General features: G+C 44.5%; 11 protein-coding genes across 11 annotated transcripts; 5 read left to right on the top strand and 6 right to left on the bottom strand.

The window, feature by feature from the left end:
• Window positions 1-355: 355 nt before the first annotated feature.
• Window positions 356-2,557, top strand: M431DRAFT_542944 (hypothetical protein; the record flags this gene model as incomplete). The annotated part of the gene is made up of 1 exon (XM_024921137.1): window positions 356-2,557. The coding sequence occupies one exon, from the start codon at window positions 356-358 to the stop codon at window positions 2,492-2,494; it is 2,139 nt and encodes a 712-aa protein (XP_024769363.1). The 3' UTR covers window positions 2,495-2,557.
• A 373-nt stretch (window positions 2,558-2,930) lies between these two features.
• M431DRAFT_500145 (hypothetical protein) lies at window positions 2,931-3,271 on the bottom strand (the record flags this gene model as incomplete). The annotated part of the gene is made up of 2 exons (XM_024917889.1): window positions 2,931-3,061; window positions 3,103-3,271. 2 exons carry the CDS (start codon window positions 3,269-3,271, stop codon window positions 2,931-2,933), a joined length of 300 nt encoding a protein of 99 aa, XP_024769362.1.
• Window positions 3,272-3,993: 722 nt separating this feature from the next.
• Window positions 3,994-4,672, top strand: M431DRAFT_97307 (hypothetical protein; the record flags this gene model as incomplete). The annotated part of the gene is made up of 3 exons (XM_024924919.1): window positions 3,994-4,107; window positions 4,168-4,285; window positions 4,362-4,672. The coding sequence occupies 3 exons, from the start codon at window positions 3,994-3,996 to the stop codon at window positions 4,670-4,672; spliced, it is 543 nt and encodes a 180-aa protein (XP_024769361.1).
• A 269-nt stretch (window positions 4,673-4,941) lies between these two features.
• M431DRAFT_512825 (hypothetical protein) lies at window positions 4,942-6,250 on the bottom strand. The gene has a single exon (XM_024919912.1). It carries the CDS (start codon window positions 5,915-5,917, stop codon window positions 5,201-5,203), a length of 717 nt encoding a protein of 238 aa, XP_024769360.1. The 5' UTR covers window positions 5,918-6,250; the 3' UTR covers window positions 4,942-5,200.
• A 1,469-nt stretch (window positions 6,251-7,719) lies between these two features.
• Window positions 7,720-14,664, top strand: M431DRAFT_126095 (hypothetical protein; the record flags this gene model as incomplete). The annotated part of the gene is made up of 7 exons (XM_024912264.1): window positions 7,720-8,007; window positions 8,063-8,338; window positions 8,397-8,554; window positions 8,631-8,800; window positions 13,682-13,845; window positions 13,900-14,174; window positions 14,234-14,664. The coding sequence occupies exons 1-7, from the start codon at window positions 7,802-7,804 to the stop codon at window positions 14,662-14,664; spliced, it is 1,680 nt and encodes a 559-aa protein (XP_024769359.1). The 5' UTR covers window positions 7,720-7,801.
• Window positions 14,665-14,774: 110 nt separating this feature from the next.
• M431DRAFT_20539 (hypothetical protein) lies at window positions 14,775-16,988 on the bottom strand. The gene is made up of 4 exons (XM_024913385.1): window positions 16,957-16,988; window positions 15,609-16,886; window positions 15,240-15,532; window positions 14,775-15,167 (listed from the first exon to the last, which is right to left on the bottom strand). Exons 2-4 carry the CDS (start codon window positions 16,694-16,696, stop codon window positions 14,797-14,799), a joined length of 1,752 nt encoding a protein of 583 aa, XP_024769358.1. The 5' UTR covers window positions 16,697-16,886; window positions 16,957-16,988; the 3' UTR covers window positions 14,775-14,796.
• M431DRAFT_67740 (hypothetical protein) lies at window positions 16,691-17,196 on the bottom strand (the record flags this gene model as incomplete). The annotated part of the gene is made up of 3 exons (XM_024921742.1): window positions 16,691-16,886; window positions 16,957-17,007; window positions 17,075-17,196. Coding segments are annotated over 3 exons (369 nt in total), but the record flags the coding sequence as incomplete, so codon positions are not given.
• Window positions 17,197-19,093: 1,897 nt separating this feature from the next.
• Window positions 19,094-20,698, top strand: M431DRAFT_9950 (hypothetical protein; the record flags this gene model as incomplete). The annotated part of the gene is made up of 3 exons (XM_024925160.1): window positions 19,094-19,252; window positions 19,306-19,469; window positions 19,528-20,698. 3 exons carry the CDS (start codon window positions 19,094-19,096, stop codon window positions 20,696-20,698), a joined length of 1,494 nt encoding a protein of 497 aa, XP_024769356.1.
• A 532-nt stretch (window positions 20,699-21,230) lies between these two features.
• Window positions 21,231-23,545, bottom strand: M431DRAFT_97270 (hypothetical protein; the record flags this gene model as incomplete). Its single annotated transcript, XM_024924914.1, has 3 exons — window positions 21,231-22,433; window positions 22,513-23,331; window positions 23,420-23,545. The coding sequence occupies 3 exons, from the start codon at window positions 23,543-23,545 to the stop codon at window positions 21,231-21,233; spliced, it is 2,148 nt and encodes a 715-aa protein (XP_024769355.1).
• A 382-nt stretch (window positions 23,546-23,927) lies between these two features.
• Window positions 23,928-25,162, top strand: M431DRAFT_512821 (hypothetical protein). Its single transcript, XM_024919911.1, has one exon. It carries the CDS (start codon window positions 24,074-24,076, stop codon window positions 24,971-24,973), a length of 900 nt encoding a protein of 299 aa, XP_024769354.1. The 5' UTR covers window positions 23,928-24,073; the 3' UTR covers window positions 24,974-25,162.
• Window positions 25,163-25,400: 238 nt separating this feature from the next.
• Window positions 25,401-26,951, bottom strand: M431DRAFT_9947 (hypothetical protein; the record flags this gene model as incomplete). Its single annotated transcript, XM_024925156.1, has 3 exons — window positions 25,401-26,471; window positions 26,543-26,755; window positions 26,811-26,951. 3 exons carry the CDS (start codon window positions 26,949-26,951, stop codon window positions 25,401-25,403), a joined length of 1,425 nt encoding a protein of 474 aa, XP_024769353.1.
• Window positions 26,952-27,680: the final 729 nt, after the last annotated feature.

Genomic DNA, 27,680 nt, shown 5'->3' with positions numbered 1-27,680 from the left:
TAGCGTTTATAATATAATTAGATTGGAATATAGATATTTACTTTTATTTGTATTACTAGCTGGTGATAAGATTGCCTGTTACCGACCTGATCGCTCCGCTAACATAAACCATAGAACTATTCTAAGGTTTGTCCCTTGGAAACAGCTAACCTATAGTGCCTATAGGACCCGGTTCGTCACACAACCTTTATGGGTAGATGAGAGAGCTGAAAGGTTGCAGCAGATCGACAAAAACGCCGGTTGCTCCTTTGAATGGGCATTTGAAGACCCTTCAATTGGATTAAAAATTTGGCTACAAAAAGGTGACGGTCTCTACTAGGTTTCTGGACGGCCTGCCTCTGGAAAGTCAACTTTCATGAAATTTCTCTACAACGATACGCGCACATCACAGCTATTACATGGATGGTATAGTAAAGCTGTACACGTTGAAGCAAATTTCTTCTTCCATTACCGCGGTAATCTCATTCAAAAGTCATTTGAGGGTCTGCTCCGTAGCATTCTCAGCCAAGTATTAGAGCAAGCCCCCGATAGCCTTTCATTAATTCAAGCGATAATAAAACACGCCTCTCAGAACGTCGCAACAATACGAGCATTAGCCACTCAAAAGAAGACTGAACGAGTTGGAAGCTTCATAGATGGACACCACGACCGCGAAAATACTCAATATTTGACCGGAGACGACATTTGGACGCTCCAAAATCTGAAGAAAGCCCTACATCGAGTCAGAGATCAACAATCAATGGATCTAGATCTATGCATTTTCATTGACGCGCTTGATGAACACGACGGGCCGCCAGAATTTATTGCAGAGTTCCTGAAGGACATAACAAAGCCACGAAACAGTCGCACACGTATCAAGATTCTCTTTTCCAGCCGACCATGGGATGCCTTCAAGGACGCGTTTCCCAATTGCCCTGGTTTTCAGATTCATGAGCATACCGACAATGATATCCGCGAACTTTGCACCCATGTCATAAACAATGAATGCCCTGGCTCACAAGAACTTTTCCAATTGGTGGAAGAGATTGTGAAGCGAGCCAAGGGTGTTTTCTTATGGGTTAAGTTGGTGTTGCAAGACTTGTCCAAGACTGCAGCAGCTGCTCTACCGGGTAGCAGCAGTGAAGCTCTATCCAGCGAACTACGGATCGCTTTGCAAAATCTTCCCGAGGACTTAGTTGAGTACTACAGCACCATAGTGGAACGGATACCTCAATCTTTCCGCCGCGAGGCATTTTGTTTACTTGAAGTTGTTGCTAAAGGAGATGAGATTTATCTTGCCGATGTGCCAAAAATTCTTTGCTGCTTGAACTTCACACGCTTTTCCGAGCTGCGCCAAATTCTTGAGAACCAGGATGAACGCACCCCTGAGCATTGGGCTACTTTGTTGAGAACTTATACTGGCGGGCTTATTGGAATCCATAAGCCACATAAACTTCAGTTACTGCACCAGACGACTGTAGATTTTGTTCAACTGCCAGAGTTCAAAAATATTGTTCTGCGGTCAGGCACGCATGCTATCAGCGATAACGGGCACACTTTTCTCGTAAAGCTTACCCTTCTCAAAATTCCTGGAGAGGAAAATGGGAGTTACGGACGAAGATATGAACTTTGGCGCCATGCCAAGTGTTCCGAAGAAACGACTGGGAGGAGCTTGTATTCGTTTTTTTCGGACGGCCCCATATTTCAATCTCTTGACCTTTATTCAAAGTGTAACCCGCAAAGACTTTCACCCTCCAATTCGGACTCGGGATCTCCACTTCAATTGGCTTTCCAGGCTCATCCTCGCCTCTTTATCGAGGACGCTGTACAATCTGATCCATCAATCATGTCCAGATCCATGGATTATTGCGCACTATTCGTTTTTGATGCAATATCTCATGGCCAAGTTACCCATGAAGAGGCTGTGCAGATGATCGACTTTTTAACTGCTCATGATTTCCCTTTCGAAAATCATGCTGACTGCTTAGCTGACGCTCTCCTCTGGTTACGGACCGAAATGCGGACTCATCAATTCTCCAATGCTTTATCTCTTTTATGTCTCGATATTATCAAAAGATTTAAAAATCTAGAAATGGCCGTGCAAATTCCTGCTTGGGGCATCCGTAAGAGTTCACCTAGTATTATGGTGCCAAACACAGCATATCTTATTCATTTCTGTTCTCACAGCATGACTAAATACCTTATTCAAAGAAAAATAAATACGAATATGATGGATTCACTTGGACACACGCCGCTGGATTGTTATGCTATGCAGATATACTACTACTATAATCTGTCTATCGAGAAGCAAGCACATCAAGTAATGACACTTCTTGCTCAGAATGGAGGTCGCCTGAATAAATGTACTGCAAAAGATTGGGAAGCAATTATGAGAAGATTCCAAGAGTCGAGTTTTGATGTGTCACTATTCGAGCGTTTAAGATTTCCTAAATGGATCAATACACCAGCAGAAGGAGGATTTTTCAGACCAGTTATACGCAAAATCCGCCAATAGGTGGAACAAAATGTATACAACGAAATAATGAGCTGCAATTATTAATTTCCTCGCTATGTTGGAGTACACATACAATTTCTACACATCAATGCTCAACTTCACAAAATGCAATTTGCCAATTCGGCTGAGTGAGAAGGATGGAGGAATTTGGGAACTTTATGGTATTTCCAAAGTAACATTAGATCGGTCAATGTTTACCAGAAGTTGAGATAGGATGAAGTTGTGAGCTTAGGATGTAAGTCAGTCTATACAAGCTAAATTTAGGACCATTCTTTCGACAACACACTTTCCCTGACACTTTAAATTTAGTGAGAATATTTTCATGGGTTCACATTAGAGAGACGTATGTTCTCTCCCAGCCATGGTTAAAATAGACACAATACTTGATGGAATCATTTTAAAAGCACCTGATGTTATGGCCATGAACCCAAAATCTCTACCTATCCGGTGTAAAAGCAGCAGCCGTCCTAGTTCCATCAAAATGCTCCCCATAGAGCATAACTTTTACACCCTTGGCGCGAAGATAGAGTATGGAGCCTTGATTATAGATCTTGCCCGTTGGTTTAGCTGTGACAACCACCTGAAACTCAGCTGCTACGGCGTTCTACCTTGGACCGGGTGGATGCTTTTCTGGGTTATCTCGAAGTCATCGCGGAGAAGCTGAAAAAAGCCTGAGATACAGTTGAAAATTTCATCGATCCCCTTCAAGGCCCTGGGCACATGAGGCGGAGCAAATGGCGTTTCTAACGCAGTATCGGCGGCAAACAGTGAACGCATGCTTGAGGATCAGCCCTGGCGGTGCGGAAGTGAGATTGTAATAGCCCCACCGCACTCATTTCTTCCAATTTCAGATGATATTCATGAGACTTATTTAAAGAATGGTTTGCTTCAAGGTAACTTTGATGTACATATAGAAGAGGGGCATCTCTTAATTAAGTGACTCGTTTGTTTAATATTGCCCTAGCACTGTATTCGAGCGTAGTTTTAGTTGCGCTCAGATTTGGCGCCAGCGGCTAACGTCGTGGCAACATTGGTGGTGGTGATAGTGCCATGAGAAATCCAGTGGTGCCAGTCTTAGGACTTCTTTGATCAGGCAGCTCTTCAATAAAGCCGATAGTATAGAGAAAGACTGGAGCTAACTATGGAGACAAAGGTTCTTGCAACGCCTGGAATGATTCAGGCAATAATACGCTACCATTTCTCCATACAGTCAGACTATAGCACAAAGCCTCGGCTTTAGTCTTGTAGTTGAGGCGCAGCCAGAATTATTCCCACCACAGCGCCGCAGCGCTCCAGGCTCCAGGGCTTTGTCCGAGGCCTACAACACAGCGCATGAGCCTATCACGGGACAATAATTGATCTGTGGGTTGTTAAAGGATATAACAAAGGGGAGCAAAAAGGAACTTAAATCGTGTCAATTATAAATTCGGCTCATTGCCGTTTTCTCGTCTTGACCCATTCGCCTTCGTCTTTGCCCTCTCTCCGGAATTCCATCCATAATGCTGCAGAAAATCAAGGAAGTATTCCGCTACCTTGCCAATCTTCAGTGGGCCGAACATTTCCAAAAGAAATGCATATTCTGCAACATTAAAGCCAACGAGATCATCGTCGAGGTGAGTCTTTTCACATCTTTTGAGAAAGGCCACGGCAAGAAGTACTAATATTCTACTTAGAATGATCTATGCATAGCTATCAACAATATAACAAACGCAGGAGAGGCGCACTGGCTCATCCTACCCAGATCACATATCCGGGATATCGAAAATCTCAGCTCTGAACACCTTGAGCTACGTAAGTCATACACTATTAATCTTACATCTGCCTGAGGACTTCAATTAACGCAGATCTTTTACTCGCAAAAAATCAGTGCGGTCAATGGATGAGTTAAAGCGCCTCCTCCTGAGCAGGCGTCCTGGGTTGTCTCCTTCCGAAATCCACTCTGGGTATCATCGAGGTGGGAGGATCTTTTTTGGTCGCTTCAGTTTCCTTCGTTTCCGTTTTCCAGACACTATTTCAGTCCACCACTTGCATCTGCATGTCATCGTTCGACCACAGTTTCTCAAAAAATGGTTCAAATATCCGCCTTGGCTACCTCTCATGTGGAAGTCCGACGAAAAACTGCTTCGGGAGGTTGAGAAGTTAGCGTCGAAAGGGATGATGATTAAAAGGGTATATTAAGTTTTGTATGAACACATAGATCTAACTTTAATGGGTATAATATTACGCTCTGTTACTAGACAGTAATTGAACAGATATATCTTCTTTAATCAAGCCCAGGCACTGGCCACTCTCAACTGTCTTCCTCGTATAAACAACTCTAAAGACTGATGACAATATCATTTCTCACTTCTCCTTGCACTTTGTGACTGAGTGTGAAGGTAATACGGTAATACGCCTTTAGCATTTACTGTCTCATTGATCATGCAAGAGAGTCATAGAAGTAGTGTATTTTTATAGCATCATAGAAAGAGTAAGTCTTAAAAATCCCGACAAAATTGTTTATCGTATACAAGCTCCAAGAAAGAAAAGGCCAGCTAGTTGGAGCTATAGAGTCATCGTTCGCATCATTATAGTTCGGGGGCTAAGTACAATTAAGTTATTTTGGTGTAATGGATTTTGGATAAAGTAAGAAATGTCAAGATTCAGAACTTGAAAGTAATAGAAAACAAATGAAAGTGAGTGAGGTAACCACGTTTAATTATCCTGTCAATGACTATAAGCTTGTAAAGATTCGTTTCCAAAAGATCTTGCGAATTCCTTATGAGATATTGCTCGTCGACTTAGCGCATAACGAAGATTAAAAATTATAAGGACTAGTATAAAAAATGACCCGATTGTTAAAGAGATGATTGGAGCCAAGATGGAGAACATGGTAAACACGTATGACGCGCGGTTAAACATTGCGTTCTCGTTCAGTTTGGTAGTGGCCAGTCCCACTTGCATAGCTGCCAGAACCACAGTTATATAGATGAAGGCAGTCAAAACCCATTTGAAGTTCCTTTCGAGATAAGTCGAGTATTGGCGATAGCCGTATTCATATCCGCGAATTATAGTCTTGAATTCAAATGTGTTTGTGCAGAATCTGCTTATTATGTTCAGTCGTGTGAGACGTAATTCACCATAAACATATCTCGGGTTGATGTCACTGAGATCGCCGTTGATGCCGGACACCACAGCTGCAGAGAAAGGGGCCCATTTCTCCCATGTGATGGTTTCTGATACAAGCCCTTTCTCATGTGCAATCCGTAAGTCGCTTTTGCTGCATATTAACCAGGTGTAAGAGTAGAGAAATCCCTTGGCACTCTCAAAAAGTTCACGGTCAGCGCAGAGCTTGTCTGTCCAGAAAGAATAGCTTAGAAGATAATCCGGCAGCGGCTTCAGGTACAGGATGTTGTCGCGCCAAACAAGGTGGAGATGTGCCATCTCCGAGATGTGAATCTGCCGCCCAATTCTGACTTGGTCATGCAATGCTCGACAGGCTTGCGGTAAACCGGCCAACCAAAGGTGCTTGTGGATTTCGTTTAACCGCCGGACATCAAGGTCGTGCTCTAAATATTTTTTAACAGAGGCTGGGTCCGACTTGTCGATGCTGACGACTTTTTTATCTCGCTGGTAGATGCCAGCAATCAGCGGCGCTTCTCTGAAGATATCTTCTTTTGGACTGAATGGAGGGACTGATCTTCGACACACAGGTCAGCAACATTCTTGTAATGGGATCCAAATATTGATGTGCCAGCGTAGTTACCACAACACACGGAAGTAGTACGGTGATAACCACGAAGAAATTCGCGTGTATGCCAAGTCATTTGGATGAATGGCTTTTAAGGGCAACTTACGGCGAAGTTTCTCAACCAACTCAACCACCAGGGTAGTATTATTACTCAAGGGCCCGATCGGTATGCCATATGTAGAGTCAACCCGTCCTGCCGTTGAACCCTAGTTAGTCATGCATGCTTATTACTGAGTGCATTCTTTGCACCCCATTAAGGAAGTGCTGCTCCGTCTTGATACATAAAGGAGGGGACATGGATGGATAGAAAACGAGGAGTAGGCGTTTACCTTCAAGACCATCCGCCAAAGTGTCGCTATCCATTATCACCAGCCGTAAGTGTGGATGCGCTTGCAACTAATAACGCGCCGCCGAAAACACAGTCAGATTAAGCGCTGCCTGAGAGATAATTTCGGCGATGAAATATAAGACTCCACCTCCGTTTCCAAAATGCGAAACAAAAGAAGCCCAGGCAGAGAGAGTCAGCCGAGCGGTGGCTGAGCCAGACCTGGCCGCATTTTCAGCCTCTGTACAACCAGGCTGCAGGGGGTCTCCAACCCCGCTCATGATGTGTTCTATCCGAAGTAACGAGTAATTGGCGATATTCAGAATCTTTGGAATTTCATTGGCGAAAAAACACCGAGATATAGCAGATCAATGTTGTGTGTAGCATTGAAGCCTCGCTTCAGTCTTTCCAACCACACTTGTAAACAATGACGTGGCAAGCAGGGGTTGGATTATAATCCGGGATCTCAAGTCATAAAGTGTTGTACATTGGACTCTTTGGCCTGGCGAATCACCAGCACGACAGATAGCCATCAGTATCTCCATGCCCAATCGTGCCATCTCTATATGGAGAAGATGGAGATGAGCTGTAGAATCTTTGTGGGGGATATACAGGAGCTTTTCGCCATTAATGGTTATACCCAAGTTCATGTCATAGAGAGTGCAGCCTCAAACTTATAGTCGGCCTCCTCATGGCTCCATAGTCTATGTAAAGTAAACACCCGTAACTTCATGTCGATTATCCTTCAGACAAAAGACTAACAATTCCATATCCCAACCTTGTTTAACCGATTGCAATTTCGACTGGCATGTGCTCTTCTTTAAAGCTAAACACGTTCTCTGTACTTCGATTCTGAACTTGAACCCAGATGAACCATATCGCACGTCGTCGTGAAGTCTTGATGCATTCCCTGTTATGTGATCCAGATGTCTCCCATGCATAAGTAGGGTTGTACTGCTTCAAAAGGGCATTCTCAATGTTTCAATAGGCCAGGTTGCTATGCGAGTGCGGCCTAGATGTGGGCATGAGCCGATAATCGCCGACGAGTTGCAGAGCCCATATCCGTGCGTGCGTCAGAATGTAACGCCAAGAAGAACAATGTAGCCATCAATTATAATTAATGTGGGATATATATATGGGAATAGCTGCGGGGGCGCGAAGTTCCTTTGTGGCATTTGCAACATAATTCTGAGCGTGAAAAAGCAGAACACTGCGTCGTTGAACTAATTCTACAGTTATATCAGTAAAAGCTATGGGCTCAAAGCCAACTTATACAGTTTCTGACCAATGGATCGGAGAGCCAAGGCCCGTCCGGGTGGTGGTTGTAGGAGCCGGAATCGGAGGTATTGCCGCTGTGAAGCTCTTTCGCGAGACGTTTCAAGATCGCCCGACGACTCTTGTCATTTATGAGAAGAACCACGATGTGGGCGGAACTTGGCTGGAAAATCGCTACCCTGGGTAAGTATAGCGTAAGCCAAGTTCATCATCTGATCACTAATATCAGCGATAACAGATGTTCGGTTGATAATCCCGGACATACATATACATACTCTTGGGAGGGAAACCCATCCTGGTCTAGGGCATATGTTGGCGCTGAAGAGGTTTTCGAATACTACAAAGGCCGTGCGAAAGCCTATGGAGTATATCAATATGTAAACTTCAATCATCGAGTGGTTGAGGCGAGATGGGATGAATACGTTGGCCAATGGAAGCTCAAGATTGAGAAAGAAGGGTCCATCATCATTGAAGATGAGTGCGAAGTTCTTATTAATGTCTGTGGAATGCTCAAGTACGTTATCAACCCAGATCTGGCCATTTTGTGGTAACTAACTGGGATCATACCTTAGCCAATGGAAGTGGCCTAGCATTGATGGCCTAGACACTTACAAAGGTCACCTAGTCCACTCAGCAATTTGGGATTCCAATTACTCATTCAAGGGGAAAACCATCGGTGTTATTGGCTCTGGATCATCAGCTATTCAGATGGTGCCGAAGCTTCAAAAAGGTAAGCAAAGGCTTTACAGCATTTTTACTTCATCTAAAGAACATTCTATATGCTGATGAATGCTTCAATTAACCAGAAGTCAAATCGTTGATTTCTTTTAACCGGTCTCCGTCATGGATCACTCAAGAATTCGGTGCAAAGTATATCCCTGAAGGTCGAGAACTCGTCTATTCTGATGAACAGAGGGAAGAATGGCGTAATAATCCCAACGAATTTCTAAAGTATCGAAAAGAAATTGAAAGCATTGTGACGAACCGGTGCCTATAGATTAATATAGGTTAGCTGTTCCCAAGGGACAAACCTTAGAGTGGTTCTATGGTTTATGTTGGCGGAAACGGTCAGGTCGGTAAACGGGCAATCTTATCACCAGCTAGTAATACGAATAAGAGTAGATGTCTGTGTTCCAATCTGATTGTATTGTAAACGCTGTGATAACAACTGGCTATCTAAGTATTCTAATAAGTGATATAAAGTGAACTTATATATCCAGTCGTGTATTCTAGAGTTGAGTGGAATTGCTTATGATCTTAATTAATTTATTCCTACGTCAATTAGAATCAACGTTAATTCCCGTCGACTGCTTCCTAATTAGCTGCGCGGCCTAACGTTAATCCAGGAGTACCTACCCTGTAGGCCCCTTGTTGCAACCATAAGAGCTGGGTCGTAACACGATTCTCCCCCTCCTATTGGTCTTATCCCCAAGACCAGGTGATCTAGCATATAAGTATCTATACCTCCCACTTATAGGTATTCTTCTTATTCTATTACCTGTTCGTCACCAAAATGACTTTCCGCGTTTAAAAATCTACTAACTCGGCTAATATAAAAGGAAAGAAGAAAAAACTTAATAGGAGTATAGCCCTTACTGCTTCTATATTATCGCGATCCGTCGAAATAAAACCCTGCTTCTATTATAAAAAGAAAGGATCCTAGTATTTAGCTTCCGAGGTTGACTTAAGTCGCTGCTTAAAGTATATCGAGGATTATAAATCTTATTATAAGGTATTTCTTATACCTTAATAATTATTATATATTTCCCATCGGCGCAACTAGCTCAATAGTAAGGTTAAAGCCGTTAAAGAGGAAATTGCAAATCTTATAGCTAAAGTTATTTATCTTTGGAAATAATGTAAAGAATAGTCTAAAAAAGCAGTGTATACAGTATCCCGGGGTATTAATAATTTAGCAGAGTTAGAGTAGTTAGAATAAAAGAAGCGTAAAGTAAAGGCCGCTTTTTAGGCTGCTATAATACAGTTAGCAGAGGGTTTTTCTAAGGTTATCCCTGCTTCTTTAGAGTTAGTAGATTATTTAAGAATATTATTAATAGATCTTAAGCTGGTATAATCCCTAGGCTTTAATAGAGTTTTTCTACCAGCGCCATTAAGTTCTTAAGATACTTAATAGGTTCTTATATTTCTTCTTTTTTTTCCCCTTTCTCCTATTATATCCTATAGCATTGTTTGCCGTCTTCTCCTATCTTTATTGCATTAATGTCTTTTACCTTATATTCTTCTTCCTCTTCTTCAACAATAATTTCATCCTAGATAAACCTTCTAGTTTCTTTATTAATTTATGCTTTTTCTAACAGAAAGATGTAGAATATTGGATATATATGTTTTCCTCGTTTTTCCTGTTGTTCTGGAAGTTCAAGTTTATAATTTACTTCTCCGATTTTTCTTAGAATCCTATAAGGTCTAAGTTTCTTAAAATCAAGTTTATCGCTTAGCCTGTTTATCTTAATGTTTACTTATTTATTTCCTCGTGTATGTCGGTGGAGCCAGACCATGTCCCCTTCCTAAAGGGTTGGTTCTCCAATCCTGTTTCTGTCTGCGTATTTAATTATCCTTTGTCAAACGAATTCAAGTTATCATCGCAGTTCGTTATGTAATTCAATTATGTCTTCTGCCTTAATTATAGCTTTTTCGACATCTTCTCCTTACCTTAGCGGTCGGTAGGCTTTAGGTTTAAATCTATAGTTTAGGAAGAATAGTGATTTCCTAGTTAATTTAGATTCCGTGCTGTTGTATACGAGTTATGCGACGGGGAGGAGTTCTACCTAGTCGTTTTGCTTAAAATTAATGTAATAGCGTAGGTAGGTCTTAATTATTTGGTTGATCCTTTCCGTCTGTCCGTCTGTCTATAGGTGGTAGGCTGTACTAGCCTTGTGATTTATTCCTAGTCTAGCTGTAAGTACTTTCCAGAATTTGGATATAAATGTATTTCCTCTGTCGGAGATCATGTCTCCTGGCAGTCTATAGTTACTTATAACGTATCTTATTATCACGTAAGCTAATTCTTCTACATCGCTGGCTTCCTTAAATAGTATAAAGTAGGCTATTTTCGTAAGTCTGTTAACTACTATAAAGATGCTGTTATAGAGTACCCTTGTAACTGGTTTTCTTAAAGGAGGTAGTTTAGTAATTAGGTCAAATAAGATCGATTCCTATAGTTGTTGTAGTATAGGTAGCGGTTGTAGCTGTCCGTAGGGTTTATGCTTAAAGCTTTTGGCTCGTCCGTATGTCATATATTCTAATACAACCTTCTGTACCTATTTCTTAATACCTTTAAATTTGAAGTATCGTGCAATTTGTTATGTAGTTTTTCTAATTCTACGGTACCCGTTAAGCTTATGTACGTGGACTGATTTTACTACTTTACTTCGTAAATCTTCTAGTACCTAGATAAGTCTATCTAGTGTCAGGTATCCAGTATCTATAGAAATACCTTCTGGGTATTATTCGTTTTCCCAGTTCTTAATGTATTCCTTTATATCGTTAATGATCGGGTCGTCTATCTCGATTTAGTACAAGGTGTCAATCAATCGGATGACTAGGTCTCTGTACTAGTTTTTCTCTAGTATTTATACCTTAACTTCCGGGATTTCTTAGAAGTGGTCTAAGCACCTGCTAAGTACGTTAGCGCGTCCGTTGTCTGATCCGCTGCAGTGTTTAATAGTAAGCTTAAACTCGGAGAGTCGTTTATAGTATTTAACTTATCTACGGGATAGTTCTTATATTATTATAAAGTAAGTAATATTCCAGTAGTCCGTAAGGATTATTACTGGAAATTAACTTCCTTTACAGTAGTGTCTCTAATACTGCTTGCTAAGCGCTTAGTATATAGCCATGAACTCTTTGTCGTAGATGGGATATCTGAGTTCTAGTTTATATAGTTTCTTAGAGAAGTAGGTAATAGGTCTAAGCCTCTTTTTCTTTATGTCGTCTGGTTGGCTAAGTACTTCCCTAATTGCATAATCTAAGGCGTTGGTTTTGATTATAATAGGTTTATTTAGGTTAAATATTATAAGTACTGGTGTATTTATGAGAGCTTGTTTAAGGCGTTTGAAGGCTGTTAGAGCGTCTTGTGTTAATTTGAATTTAACGTCTTTCTTTGTTAAGTCCGTAAGTAGTATGGCAATTTTTGAGAAGTCCTTAATGAAGCGTTAGTAGTAATTGGTAAGTCTTAAGAAGCTTTGTACTTGCTTAACGTTCTGTGGCAGTTCCTAATTGTTAATTACCTTAAGTTTCTCAGGGTTTATTTAGACTCTGCCTGGGGTAATAATATATCCTAGGAATGTAACCCTTTGCGTATAGAAGTTATATTTCTTAGGTTCTACCAGGAGTTTATTATCTTAGAGTATTTGTAATACCTTCTTAACGTATTCCTTATATTCTTCCAAGTTCTTAGAGTAGATGAGGATATCGTTAAGGTATATAATAACAAAATAATCTACGTAGTCTTATAATACGTAGTTAATTATTTTCTGGAAAGATACTGGGGCGTTCGTAAGTCTAAAAGGCATTACCTAGCATTCGTAAAGTCTATATCTTATGCAGAAGGCGGTTTTCCATTCGTTGCCTTTTTTAATCTAAATAAGGTTGTACGCTCCTTTAAGATCTAATAAAGTAAAGATCTTGGCTTCTGTAAGCCAGTCTTTGATTTCCGAAATCAGTGGTAGTAGCGTAATATCTTTCTTAGTTATTGCGTTTAATTATCGGTAGTCTATAACAAGTTGAAGTTTACCGTTCTTTTTGGGCATAAATATAACTGAATATCCTGCTGAGGATTTAAAAGGTTTAATGTAGCCTTTCTTTAGCTGGTCCTTAATCTATTTATTGAGTGTTTTAAGCTCGGTGGCGCTTAGGTTATAGATCTTGTTGAACATTAGGACTCTGTTGTCTATAAGTTTAATCTTATAATCCTATTGGCTGTATTCCAGTAGTCCGGTGTTAAGTTCTTTGTTGAAGACTGGTATATACTGGAGGTCTTGTGGTATGTTCTTTAGACGTTCCGGTGTCTTTTGGTCTCGGTGGTATAGTTCCTTGACCTTCTGTACGATCGAGTTAAGAAATCTAAGTTATTTTCTCTTTAGCTTCTTAACGTATTCAATTATCCTTGGGAGCTTCTCTGGCTCCTTAAATCATGCTTGTTTTGTGACTTTTTCTTTTTCCGTGTGTTTTTTCGTTTCTTTGTATAATACAGGGGTTACTGATCCTATCGTCGGGGATGTCGTGGCATCCTGTCGATCCTCCTGATCTAGTCACAGGGTGTCTCTGAAATCAATTGGTTCAGGGCGAGTTCGCCACCTCGCCTGGCCTCTAATCCAGTTAATGTCGGGGTTGCGCAACTCAAGCCAATCGTATCCTAAGAGTACATCATATCCTGCGATATTTGCAATGTCGAAACTAAATATGTCTTCAATTTCACTGAACCGGATCTCGAGGAGATCAGTCTCGCGGTCGACAGTTCCGTTATTGTAGGTGAATTGTTGTTTCTCGATGCTCGCAAGGGTGTATGGTTTCTCCTTCTTACGATTGTCCAACTGTAGGCGGTTAATTTCCGGGGCTACAGAAGATAGCTAGGGTTTACTATCAGATAGCTACAGGGCTTGAGGACAAGCCCACCGGGAGGGAAGAATCGTGTTACGATCTGGTCCTTCGTAACAGATAGATCCTTTATAAATAGCTGGTTCCGTTACAGTAATTGCTACAATTGCGATTATTGGCCTAATCTTTTGCCCTGTTTGGCGCTACGGTATAACGGAACGTAACATTATAATCGCAATTGTAGCAATTACTGTAACGGAACCAGCTATTTATAAAGGATCTATCTGTTACGAAGGACCAGATCGTAACAAGCATTGCAAATAAATTCTGGCATGCCCAATTCAAGGACGGGCCCGTCCAAGAGGAGTGGTATAGGCAAACTCGGCAGAATATGGAGACGGCCTTGGGAGGGAATCCGGAACTGATATCGAAAATAGTACCTACATTCGCTGTAGGATGCCGAAGGTGAGAACCAACTACACTACGTGCATTGATATGAAAGTCTAACGAATACATAAGAGTGACTCCTGGCCACGGCTATCTTGAAGCTTTGGCCAAAGACAACATCGTCGTGAGAAGCGATGAGATTAGACGCATTACACCTACAGGTGTCCAAATGACTGATGGAACCAACCTCGCTCTTGATGCCATCATCTGCGCCACAGGCTTCGACAACTCGTTCCGCCCGTCATTTGCACTCATTGGAGAAAACGGTGTAGATTTGAGAGACGAGTGGAGAGAAGAACCTCGATCTTATCTTTCAGTGGCTGCAGCCGGATTTCCAAATTACTTTAGTGAGTCTTATCCACCAAAGGAAACTCGAGAGTCCGACGGCTAACATTGTTAGTTATAGTGGCTACAGGACCAAACTTTCCGTTAGCAAACGGTTCATTAGTCGCATGTCTGGAGCAAACGCTAAAGTATGCTTTCAGAGCAGTCGAAAAGATACAAACCCAGGGAGTTAAATCCGTGTCGCCAACTCGAGAAGCAGTCAACGATTTTCAAGAGCATAAAGATGCGATAATGGAGAAAATGGTGTGGACTTCACCGTGTCGCTCTTGGTACAAAAATGGTAAGGTAGACGGCAAAGTTTGGGGGCCATATCCTGGCTCAGTGCCGCATTTCTTCGAACTCATGGGTGAGACTCGATGGGAAGATTTCAAGATTGAGTACAGGACTTCCAATCGATTCCAATATCTAGGTAGGGGAAACACGCATCGAGAAGTCAGCGGAGGAGATTTGGCATGGTATGTTACTGAGCCAGGAGCAAATCTCTCTGCCTGAGAGGATGGACCATGTGCTGGTATTGGATGCCAAATTAAATATCATCTCAAATTATGATAACGTTTCTCAAATCATGAGAATCCTATGTCATTAATAATTGATCTCTTTTTATATATCGTCTTTTACTGTCGGTTAAACAGCTCTAGCAATAGTCGTTCCCACACGAGATGGCCATACTTGTTTAATATCCGAGATTAGCTGTTTGACACCTCCTTTACCTGTATCAGCTATTTGAGATGTTTGCCCAGCGATATATAACTTGTCAATCATTTCTAACTTTGCAAGCGCCAGCGTGTAGAACTCGCGCGAATGGCGTAAGAAACTTGGACAAGGCGTAGATTCATCGCGATTTATTACAACACGGGCTTCAGCACCTATCTGTGTGGGGCTTATACGCTTATTCCACAATGATAGCCATTTATCTAAAGAATTGAAAAGTGGCGTAATAGTATTCTGTGAAGAGAAGCAAGAGATCTGTTGGCAAAATATGATGGAATGTATCGCTGAGAAGAATACGTGTAAGTAATTGACTTAACTGACAAGAACATTCGTATTCACTCTGTAAAGGTTCATACCTGAAATCAGTATAAATCCCCCAAGATCTGAGATTTCTGAAAAAGACTCGAATGCAGCTGTATTTGTTGTGTCGCAGAGCATTTGAATCACTTCGTGTATGTTTGTCTCTCTGTATATACAATAATTTGGACATATCTGCTGCACCGCCTGGAAGAATTCATGGCCTGAATGAGCGTGAAAGCAGATGTCCGGATATGAAAATGGAAAATCCAAATCGGGAACTGTGATACGAGGGGGTGTCATATGGAAGATGGTAAAGGCTGTGTCAAGCAGAAAGATGTAGGTCTTGGTGCTATTCATTTGAGCGCATTAGTACTCCAAAAACACGCAATTAACAGAGAAGCCGAAGATAAACAGGTTTTCCTTACCGAAGTATCTGTTCTTCGAATATAAATTCATCCCAGTGTCGTAGTGTTGCAGCCAAATCTGAACCTATCTGTTCACCAGGCTGATGGTATGCTAGCTCTTGAGAGGCTTGGGCGACATAGGGATATCGAAGTTTTCTGATTCTTTCTTTCGACTTTTCCGATCCCTCCCATGTTTGCAAAGCACACATCAATATGGCTGTTTGTAATATTCTCAACTTGGTATATCGCGTCAAGGTGGGATCTGCCTGACTACCCTGAGTTTCTCGAGACAGCCACGGCAGTGCAAATACTAGCCTTTCAACAGGTTCCAACCATTTTCGAGCATTTTGAGCATCATTGGGGTACTTGGAAACGCAAGCCCCTATGAGTACTAGGACCAGGACCAACTCTGCTGGAGCTTGAGAGGGGTCGAAACTGGGCGGGTGAATAACCGGGCAGTTTCGATGCCACCTTTTCCAGTATGTATTTAACAGCCTGCGGAGATTCAGAGGGTTGAAGAACTCAAGGCACTGTTCGTCCAATGATTGTAAGCGGTTACCCGGTACAAGCTCGTCGATACCAGGTAAATTGAGCAACTTTTCGCATATTGCCTTTGTTTGGGATAGAAGAGGATCAAACAACCACTCCATAGTATTCGTGGCACGACTCCTCTCGTCAGAAGCTTTAACCCACTTGCTACCGGCTTCGTAGTCGATGCTTAGTAAGTCATCGATAGTCAAGAAGTTATCGAAATAAGCGTTGCCAGGTACTTTCTCTGACGAAGTAAGAAAGTTAAACGAAATGTCGAGGCCACCGCATAAAGTGAAGTTGAGAAGAAACTCGAAGCGTTCAGTTTCAAAAGCTTGAAAATATAACCCTCTACTTCCTTGGTCTGAAACGAAGCAAGAGTAGTTGAGAGGGGCTGAATTGGTTGTGAGAGCTCCCAGGGTGAATGGTGACAATGCCAGCGACATTGACAAGGTTGGTTTGGCAGCTATCATAAGTTCACCATCAGTTCCAGTCAAACGATGGAGCATTTCCAAAGGAGAAGCATCGTCCGTTGACTGGAAACTGTACGAATTTGGTTTATGCGCTTGAAACGAGCTCATGCGACAGTAAGAGCACGAGGAGCCTCTCACTGAGCAAGTCCCACAAGGTGAATTAAAGTCGCATGCTCGCTTACTGCTTGCACATTGATCACAGGCTCTCCGTTTCCTTCCTCGTGTCGCCGGATTAGGAACAGAATGACCAGCAGCCTTTCTCAAGAGACAAGTTTTCCAGTGCTTACGCAGGGAGTCTCTAGATACAAAAGCTATAAGTCACCTTCGAATAGCACAGTGGGGCTTACATATAGGCAAGATCTGCATACCTGCGAGTGAACTTCCATAAGCAATAAGTGCATTGATGTAATTCATGGCCGCTGTCTGTACGGTTATAGTCTCGTTTGACACCGCTTAGCCGTGCTTCTAGAACGGGGCGAGAATGACCTACGGGAAAGTTGATGTCTTTTCAGATGCGCAGACCGCCCAAATGAGGCTGAACAAGTGTTGCAAGTAAACCTCGGGTCGCCCATCTTGGCCAAGAGGCTCGCAATATGGAGCAAGTGAACTTGCTTGATGAACTGTGCAAGGCAGCCGAGTCCTGTCGGTCCCAACTAAACACGGTGGCGGGCGCAAAATCCCCAACTGCCCGAAGTAAATGTGGGAGCACAGCAAAGACGAGAAATCCGGTCGAGGTTGTTGATGACAAAGAAATTAGCAATACGGCTCTCTCGCTGTCCATAAATCTGAGCCGGTAACAGCCAGTCCTATTTTACCGCTCCGAGGTCAATAGGATCTGGTGATGGGGTGGGAGCATCCGGCTCGGCCAAGTTACCGGCCCCGAGCGATCGGAGAAAAAACGCTACTGGGCGGGTATTTACCGCAACCCCCTGGCTGATTGGATTGCCATGCCCTTGGGTCGAGTTCTGCATGAAATAGTGAAAGGTCGGATGACTAAAATCGAGGAGATGATTGACCGGTAAGAGACGAATATGGTATAGATTATGCGGCCCCTGGCGTCGGCAACAGAGTTGCTGCGGGGGGCCAATATAGATCGGATGACATGTACGGGGTACGGACTGACGGGTCTTCAAGTATGAGTCCGTATGAGTCTTTATTATAATCTGGGGTTGCCATATGCATAAACATGTTAAACAAAATGCCCACCAGGTCCCAAGCTGAGATGTAGAAGCGGTGCATGTGTGCGACTCCCAGAACACCTCTGAAGACTTGACGCCTCCGAAGACTTGGACGAATTGTCCATGGCGGACTTTTCCATAATCCACAAAGACAATGGCGGGAAGGATTAATTATCCGGGAGATTCATATCCTGTAATAGGCAAATTTAATCCCCGTAGTGCTGATGTACCCGAAGACGAAGATAGGTGGAGCTTCGCTCATTGAGGATAGCACTACTCAAACATCTAGTTTCGTATTTCTAAGACTGCGTAAATCCACGGAGTTGACTGATCATTTAATATATTTTTATCGAACATTATGTTAACGGAGCAAAGGACTCAGGCCGTGTGTCTGAGTCTGGGCGTATGTTGCTGACCACTCGAAAGGACAGGTTGTATTGATGATGGAGTGACTGCTCTCCAGCTGCATGAGTCAAGTTGGTTGATCACTGTGATTATATATGGTTAGAGAGTGAATGACTTTAATTATGTGTGTTGTAGAGATTGCCATTCGTTACGATCAATGAGATATGTCCTTATGAAGATAGGCTCAATTCACCGAGCGCTGTCCTTTTCGTGCAATAATATAGACGATCATCAGCATATGACGCGGTAAATAGCCCGACATCTGAGCATTCCTGTACCTTATTCAAGCAATTATAATTATAGACACTCACCATCTCTAACATACTGGGCATGACTTATGTTTGACATTTTCTTGTGACAACATCGCTCCCCAACATCCGAGGTGTTGTAGTGCTAGTCCTCGGGATACTCTCCTCAAAATCCTACCCTTCCTGACACTATACCATAAAAAACAGGGGATTTCACATAATATGGCATTTTGACCTCGGAAAATCGCACGTTTTCATCTTGTTCGGTGTGCCTACTATGGAAATAAGAGTAACGCATTCGATACTTCCGTAACGAGGTTCCCATTCGAGCAACTTTGCCAGTTTAGTGTAAGCGGGTAAATCCCGCCTTCCCACCTCAAGCGCAAGCATCACGAAGGATCTATGCTAAGAATCACTGGCGCTGAATTATGACATAATCGTAGACAAGACTATTCCTTAGTCTAATGCTCTATTGCTCCTTCGAGAGGGGGAGAGGGGAAGTTTGAGGCCATGAAGCAGATGGAGATGGGATTGTTGTTGTCTCTCATATAAAAGGGTCATGTCCAGCGCTCTTCTATTCATGTCCAACTACACAGCCAACCTGAATACAAATCCAACCACATCCTGATATCAAACATATAAAGCAAAGCGCCAACCCAAAGTCACCATCCACAATGAGCCAATACACAGCGAGTCAGAAAACTCTCAATGTCGGAATAGTGGGAGCAGGAATCGGAGGACTCACTGCGGCCATTGCAGTGGCTAGAGCTGGAGCAAAGGTGACTCTGCTTGAAGCTGCTCATGAGCTGGGCGAGATTGGTGCTGGAATTCAGGTATGTAGACTCCATGAATCTTCTCCATTTACATCTATCTAATAATACCTCAGATGTTTCCCAATGTCTCTCGATTCCTAGTGAGATGGGGCGTAGACAAAATTATTGGTGATAACATTGTCTATCACCACGAATGTAACACATACTTCGGTCCTGATGCCACTATGGTTGCACACTCTTTAGCTTCTGACTTAGTTGAAAAGGCTGGATTCCCCTGGTAAGAAGTTAACTTCTCCAAATAAAGTACTCCTCTAACCTGCGGTATTCATTTACAGGTTTGTTGTCCGACGTGACCATTTGCATTATGGCCTCACTGAATCGGCACGTCGCCATGGCGTCAAGGTGATTGTGGGGGCTCGTGTCAATGAGATGCAAGACTTGGAAGATGGTGTCCATCTTCAGACCACTACTGGCGATAAATACTCGTTTGACATGGTCATTGGCGCCGATGGCATTAAATCCTTCATTCGATCACAATTGCTGCCCGGCATCGTTCCCAAGGCCACTTCCAAGATCGCCGCCTACCGTGGAGTGTTGACGTATAAGCAAATATTCGACGAAATCCCAGAAGCGCGCTCTTACCTAGGAAACAACATGGACGTCTGGGCCGGTCCCAATGGCTATATCCTCACGTATCCCATTTCAGGAGGCAAAGAGTTCAACATTGTCACCGCCTTTTGCAGAGATGACTACGTGACAAAAATGGAGCAGGTCGATATTGAGGAATTCCGTGACTATTACAAGGATTACCACCCGATCATTCAGAAGATCCTCAAACTGGTCAACTACACACAGAGATGGCCCCTTCTGCAGATGCCTCCCGTGGAAACATGGTCCAACAAGCACAAGAACGTGGTACTGATGGGCGACGCAATCCACTGCATGCAAAACAACATGGCACAAGGCGCAGCGACAGCCATGGAGGACGGTGCCTTTCTAGGCCGTATCATTAGTGAGGTTGTCCGCGGCGTCATTTCCATCCCCGAAGCTATTCAACTCTACGAGAAGCAACGGATGCCCAAAGCCTGGGTTAAGCAACAGATCTCATACATGTCTGGAGTCATCAACATGATGACCGATACAACGGAGCGCAACAAAGCTGCTCTCCCAGAGACTCAAGCTGCACTTGAGAACCCCGTTCGTCCAACACATTTGCCCACAACTTACCGATCTTGGCAGTGCTATTGCACGGCTGATTCCGTCCCCGGCATCTTTTACTATGACGCTGAGGGTGATGCGGACAGTACCGTGTGCGAATATTTGTGCAGCAAGGGACCTGTTGACGAGGTTCAACAGCTCAGCGAGAATCTGGCGAACAAGTGGATGGGTTATGTCCATAATAATGGACTGACTATGCAGAACGGTGAGGTGAAGTCAGACAAGGGTCCTGCTTTGACAGCAGCGGATTATCAACGGTTTACAAGCCATTTGCATGAAAAGCATTAATGATCCATATTTGCATTTACTTTCGGCTTATGGCATGTATAAGCTACATGTAGGTTCAATGATAGTATACAAATTCATAGCGTTATGATGCGGCTCCTATAGTTGATGATCTTATCGATGCACCATATATTGTATGAGCACCTGTATATTATCAATAGATCGGGCGTTGCAGTCACACGAGGCGACAATTGTTATAAGAGATGAATGCACAGCCATTAGAAGTTACACAAAGTCAAAATCACCATTGCTCCATTATGCCAATCCGTTCCCATGCCTACCTACCATAAAGCCTTTTCCCTCATCCTATACATTCGTATACATGCTTAATTCTAATATGCTATAGCCGTTCTATCCTAAAAACTCCGCCAATGTCCATTACACCATGATTATAAAAATTCAGTCCGATTTCGGTTGGTCTTTCATCCCCGTTGTTACACTGCCACCCCTATCAGGAGGGTTAAGCTTTCAAATGCCTCGCAAACCATGCATCAAAAAGATGGAAAAGACAGAAATGACGGAGCCGTTTCTAGTATCACGAACCCCGTCTCAAGGAAAACCCCCTCAATTCTTGATGTCCCAGCATAAAGGCTAACACAGAAGCGCCATGTTGGAACACGTCGCTTTCATTCGTCCATAGCTGCCATCCTGTCCAACAAATGGCACTTAACTCAAGCACACTCGTCATGGAAGCGACACACATGGCCAGTCTGGACAAGTCAGCGCCACCACGTAAGATCTGGTGGGTAGCACCTCCAACACTGCGAATGGCGATGATGCCAGCAATAGCTAAGATAGCGAGTCGCGCTTCTCTAGCATAAGGAGTCGTGATGAATTGGGGAATGAACCAAGAAGGAAGGATGGCCATCAAAATGTAGAGGTCGTATTTATGTGAGGTCTGCGAACTAGAGAGGATAGGGATCTCAACTTGATGAATATCTTCATTCACAACGGTTTTCTCAGAGTCGGATTCGTCGTCGATGACGCTGGCAAAACTGAAGCTCTGTCCAAGGGCATCTGCCAGGGCATCCGTTTCGTCAGGACCCTCAGGTGCGAAGAAGCTGGGGCTCTTGAAGTCCACACTGCTGGCTCTCGGCATTTCTTCTCGCCTGTCATCCATATGGCCCATTCCGAAGCTGAAACTGCCTTCTTCCTTCCTTGGCTCAACTGAAAACGCTCTCTTAAACAGAGGAGCACTGGGGGGGTTACGAAATCGCCGTGCTGGGTTCACCGGTGCAGGTGGTACCTTGTACCAGAATGGCCCGGCATCAGGCTGGGTAGGGGATTGGCCGAAAGGACGAGCGCCAAGTTTGGACACGGGGGGGTCTTGAAATGCCCGATATTGCGATTTTTGAGCATGCTTCGGTAGAGGGGACCAATCCATTGCATCAGCATCCTGTGCGCGAAGGCCCTTTTGAGGAGACTTGTCTGATATGCTGAAGCCGGCAAAAGAAAGTTCATCTTGAGCTGGTTGGAATGGTTGTTTGCTGAGTCGGGAAGGCGGCAATGGGTTCATTGGCCGCTGAGGTGTGGGATATTTGATAGGCGTTGGGGTTTTGACTGGTGACGGGTTTGCCGATTCGAGGGCCTCAGTCAGAGCCTCGGCAAGAGTCTTTGGTTCTCTTATTTTCCTTCTCGGCGCCGGTGAAGGCTTCTGGTTTGCGGTTGTCGTCCTCTTGGTTACCTTAAATAGCGGCGTGGTATCGACTTTGATAGACCCCCGAGCAAGATAGTAGATCTGAAGTTTTGGTCAGCGATGAACGGTTGATATGAGGTGAGAAAGCAAAGAAAACAAATCCGGATATACTAGTACTTACCAGTCCCATGATAGAAACCATTGCAAAATGCGCACTCAGCTGTGCCCCAGTGGACTGGGCCTGGCCTCCTTGCATATGGAGAACAGAGCGGAAAATGTGTCGAAAGAAGATGATGAGGCCTTGAAAGCAATACCACTGCGCGAATCCGAAGAGGTGCCGTGTAAACCCACGAACAAGCTGCACAATGTACGGATTCCACCAAGCAGAGAGAAATCCTACTCTAATGCTCCATCCAATTAGCGTCTCAGCAGCGGGCAGGGAAGCCCGTAACCAGTTCAACCATGCAACAATCATTTGCTTTGTCGTGCCCTGATCGTCCGGATCATACATTCCGTTCTCCTCACGCTTGTCTAGAACGGCAGAGGCGCTCACCAAGTGCCAGACAATCTGAATGATAAAGCCCCCCCACCACAGCCATCGTCCTATGGTGTTTGCCACATCAAGGTAAGTCATCCTCTTAGGAACTCTTCTGCCTCTACTCTTTTCCAACATCCGTCTCAGATGGTCAGTTTTTGCAGTGTAGCCAGCCTGCTCTAGGCGTTCGTCAACTTTCTTCTTGCAGTCAGCGCATTCTTGAGGATAGCGCTTCTCCAGGTCTCTACGGTAGCGATAGTATTTGCGCTCGCGTTCGGCGTATTCTGGATGAGAGGGGTCGTCGGGGAAATACTGTGCCAATGATCTGGTAAATAGGCGTTGGTTCTTTAGGCAATTCTCGCAGAAAACACTCTCCGTAGGTGAAAGTGTTTGGGATGGCAATTGTTTGACGAATCGCTTGGGTGTGGAAGATTCGAGGGCTGGAGGGTCGGTGACATCGCCATACTAGATACTTCTGTCAGCATCGATACTATTCAAAGATAGACGAATATCACAGTTTGCGCCAATTATAGTCGAGGAATGTGATACGAACCTCGTCCAGATAGTTCCTCGCCTCACAAAAGGTGCAGAGAAAGTCGCGTATGTGACCATCGTATCTGATGGATGACCGCTTCCCGCAATAGAAGCAGGTCAGCAGCCTCCCCCTCAGGCGCACCATGGTTTGCCTTGTTGCTGCCGCTCAGTCGCTCGTAGGTAGTCGCGACGTATCCAAGAGGCTGTATGATGACGGCTGGCGCGACGAGGCGGCGATGGGATTGGCAGAGCTGTAATAGAATCGAATGCAGGGCGGCGATTTAGTTGCTGCAGCTTTGGTCTGGAGTTTCTAGAAAGTTGGCGATTCTGCCAGGCGGTCAGCACCACAATTTATGCCATAAACACGCTAGCAGTCGCAGATTCCAGCGGCCCATTGGCGTCACTAGTGCCCCAAACGACCTGGACTGGGCTGCTGTACCCCAAAAGCCCCGCTGAATACCATTGGCTCCAATGAGTTTAGGTGTCTGGTGTTGTCAACGTCACTTCAGTGACAGTTTCAGATGATACTCGACTCTCCATCTATCATCCACGTATTCGCTATTATTTTGACGAACCATCAAACTTACATCCACAAAGCATTGGCACTTGTTTTTCAGGCTCTTTGACTTGCATATTCTAGTTTTAAGTCTCGACTCCGAACAATGCCATCAGTATGGCATCTTTAGCACCTGCATTACCGATTTCCTCAACGTCCTCAACCGCCTCACTCCCATATCATCTCACCATCCGGTTTTCAAATTCCCTCCCAGATCTGGACCTAGATGTTCCGTCTCCGCAAACCACAACAATTCTATCTCTGAAAAACCTAATACGAGAGCGCCTTGCGTCCCGGAATCGCCTTCGCTTCATCTACCAGGGTCGCCTGCTCCCCGATTCCTCAGCCCTCAGTTCCAGCATCAAGCCGCCTCCTCCTCCGTCTTCATCCCCGTCAACTCATGACAGCGACTCCAAGAGCAAATCCAAAGGAAAGGGCAAAGCTGTGGACGATGGTGTGACTCCTGTAAGGATATACATCAACTGCTCTATTGGCGATGAGCTCTCGCCCCAAGAACTCGCCGATGAGCAGGCTGCTGCGGCCAACCCCCCTGATGAATCATCGAGCGCTGCCTCATCCCATCCAAATGGCAATCCTTCATCATGGACTCGACCTCGTCCACGTGGTTTCGACCGTCTCCTCCAAACAGGCTTCACGCAGTCGGAAATCGAGACGCTTCGCACACAGTTTGCCTCCATTCGCACAGAAGGCTTTGCGCCGGACGCCATGCCCTCACCAGACACTCTGCGCAACATGGAAGATGAATGGATCGACAGCAATGCTGGAGGCATTCCTTCGTCGAATGCTGCTGCAGAGGACGATCTCAACGGCATGTCCAACATGCTGGACGTCATGATTCGCGGCATGATGGTGGGGTTCTTTTTTCCCTTGGGGAGTTTGGCCTGGTTACTTCGCTCAGATGTATGGAGTGAAAAATGGCAGGTCTTTGTAGGCTCTGGAGTAGCATTGAGTCTATTGGTGGGAGTCGTTATGAGCATTACCAACATTTACTACTGAGGGAGGAGAATATCTGGGACAGCATTTGCTTCTCCATGAGTACAAAACAATACGAGCGTGTCTTTTTCTCGCGGAATTCAATCTCCTACATTTGGTCTCTTTCTTGTAACGCTCACCAATCATTATATACCCACTTGATAGGCATTCTAGCAGGGCTCTATGTGTTGAGAAGTCTTTATCATCTCCGCGATACATGTTATGTTGCTCAGGAGCTTGAAAAATAAGCTCAAATTAGCACGTGAAAGTGAAACACTTAACACCCGACATGCCATCAGGCACCAAGGCAAGAACAACCAACCTAAGATTAGGTATCTTATCTTCAACAAAAAGAAATCATTATCTAAAGTATTGCTAAGGAAGGCACGTAAAAAATTACTTCTACTTCTACTTTCTTTCTCATGGCATCATTTTAACTCTTTCTATCGCTTCAAATCTTCTCCTTCACTTCAGTCTCTTGCGGAACGGCTGCCTCTTCATCAGACGGATGCTCTGTAGATTCAGATACTTCCTGTGAGTTCGCCGCCTCTCTCGCGCGCAGTACCTTAGTTCTCAACTCCCAGCCACCAGACCAACCGATCCAGCCTGTCTCATGTGGTCCTCGAATAAGAACAAGCAGCAGGCCGCCGCCGATGAGGCCGATAGACAGAGAGCCGCTCCTGATCCATCCGCCGCTTGCGTACAGCTTGTTTCCTACAGCTGTTCCGAACAGCTGGCCGCAGAAAGTGAAAACCATGTAGACCGAGTTGACTGAGTTCTGGGCAGTCGGCTCCACGTTTGCAAATGCCATTCGGTTCGAAACAGTTACAATGTTCATACCCAAGTCTCCGATACTCGCCCAGATGACAGGTCCGGCCAACGAAAAAGTGCCAGTAAAGGTTCCGATACAAACCGCCGCGAGTAGTATGATATGCCCTATGATCAAGGTGCCGCTCGGATGCAGGCGTGTCATCACCAGTCGTGAAAAGATTGGGCTGAAGAGAACCGGCGACATACCCACCAGGGCGAAAAGACCGATGACAAGAGTCGATAGATGGAAGGGCGGCCCCGCGAGTTGAAACGTCAAGGTAGTCCAGAACGAAGTAAACATTCCCATGAGCAAAAAAGAAATGAGCGCCGACTGCGTTAGCACGGGTTGCTGGAAAGGCAGCTTTACCATCTTTACAAGGATACTGGGATAAGACGCTCCTGGTCGCAACACAGGAAAATCTGGCAGCAGGAAGAAGGCGGTAAGTACAATTGCAAGCTGCAAGCCAAACGACATCCAGTAGATGTTTCGCCAGTTTGTGTATTCCGTCACAATACCGGAAAGCAATCGAGCTACCAGAATGCCAAAGACGAGCCCAGACATGACGATGGCGGTCATGGTGGGTCGGTGTCGAGCCGGGGCATAGCGCACAGTCAGAGGAAACATGAGTTGCGGTGTGACGGTGAAGAGACCAACGACATAGGACAAGCCGAGGAAGGATTCAAACGTTTTCGTCAAAGTACAGCCAAGCCACTATCATTCAAATTGTCAATCGCAAAGATTTCGAGGAAACGGAAAAGGTGACCAATGCCCCATCAACTTACAAACAACGATGTCACGAAAACCAAGCTTATGATCATCGGCCGGCGGCGCACAATATCGCCAACGGGGACGATGAAGAGCAAGCCGGTAGCATAGCCAGCCTGCAACACTGTTGGAACCAGCGAAGCCCGCTCATCCGTAATGCCGAAATCTTCCGCTATGATGTGAAGAATTGGATGTGTATAGTAGAGGTTTGCGACACTAAAGGCTGCCACCTGGAATCGTCTATCAGCATCGCCATCGCAAAGGTCAAGGGTATGTTCATCATACAAATCCAAAAATACAAGTCAGAGGCCATGACATTTCGAAGTTCTGTTCTGGATTCCATCTCAACCACGGTGGTGTCCAGAGGAGCTTGGAGAGGCCGGTTGAAGCCTTTTCGCCCGTGGTGTCTTCTGCAGTCGTTGCCATCGCTATCGGTTCCGGCAGGTCGTCTTTGTCTTTCAAATCGTCTCTTCTCCTGCGAAGAAAGCTGCGATCTCAGCGACTTGGGCTCTTCAACGCCCTCTCTCTCCTCCTTTATAAATGACCGACTGCGCGAACAAAACACACCGACGAAATTTTTGGATGTTGACGGCAACGTTGACGGCAACGAACTTCCGTTCTTTACCCAATCAATGGAGTCGTGAGGGGCTTAACATCCAGCAGCTTATCTCCGTCAGACCCTTCGGCCATTGCTATGCTCCTGACAAATGGCTAATTTGTCAGCGCGGGCAGGTTTCCCATATTCTTGAGAGAACTCTATCAACTCAACTTTAACAACATTTTCTCACCAATGACAAGATATGAGTTGCAAAGCTTCAAAAAGGCTCAAAATAGGTCTCTTTTCGATCAAATTTATGCCCATTGTCCCGTTTTGGAAATATTGATTGGCCAATCAAATGCGACGGGTGAGACCAGCGGCCCGTGCAGTCGCCACATCATCTCCACTAAGGCGTGATTGGTCTCGTTTTGACTAATCCAATACGTCCTGATGAGGCTTCAGCCGTACTAATAAAGAAGTTTGGTTAGGAGAAAAGAGCTCAGGATATCGAATTAACTCCGATATAAGCTGCTCATTGTGAGCGATCGAGGCTGGATCTGCCGTGTGATCTGCCGTGTGATCGTTCTCCGGCAGACAGAGCTGCGAACTCTGTTATA

Source organism: Trichoderma harzianum (assembly GCF_003025095.1).
Source record: "Trichoderma harzianum CBS 226.95 unplaced genomic scaffold M431scaffold_17, whole genome shotgun sequence".
NCBI classification, from domain to species: Eukaryota; Fungi; Ascomycota; class Sordariomycetes; order Hypocreales; family Hypocreaceae; genus Trichoderma; species Trichoderma harzianum.
This window is presented reverse-complemented; position numbering and strand designations above follow the sequence as displayed.

Excerpts from the sequence above, each read along its gene's own strand:
- M431DRAFT_20539 (XM_024913385.1), bottom strand. The coding sequence starts at position 16,696 with ATGAGCTCGTTTCAAGCGCATAAACCAAATTCGTACAGTTTCCAGTCA. Across the intron at positions 15,533-15,608 it reads TTCGAAGAACAGATACTTCG|CACCAAGACCTACATCTTTC; the intron begins GTAAGGAAAACC and ends TCAAATGAATAG. Across the intron at positions 15,168-15,239 it reads GGGATTTATACTGATTTCAG|CGATACATTCCATCATATTT; the intron begins GTATGAACCTTT and ends TATTCTTCTCAG.
- M431DRAFT_512825 (XM_024919912.1), bottom strand. The coding sequence starts at position 5,917 with ATGGCACATCTCCACCTTGTTTGGCGCGACAACATCCTGTACCTGAAG.
- M431DRAFT_512821 (XM_024919911.1), top strand. The coding sequence starts at position 24,074 with ATGGCATCTTTAGCACCTGCATTACCGATTTCCTCAACGTCCTCAACC.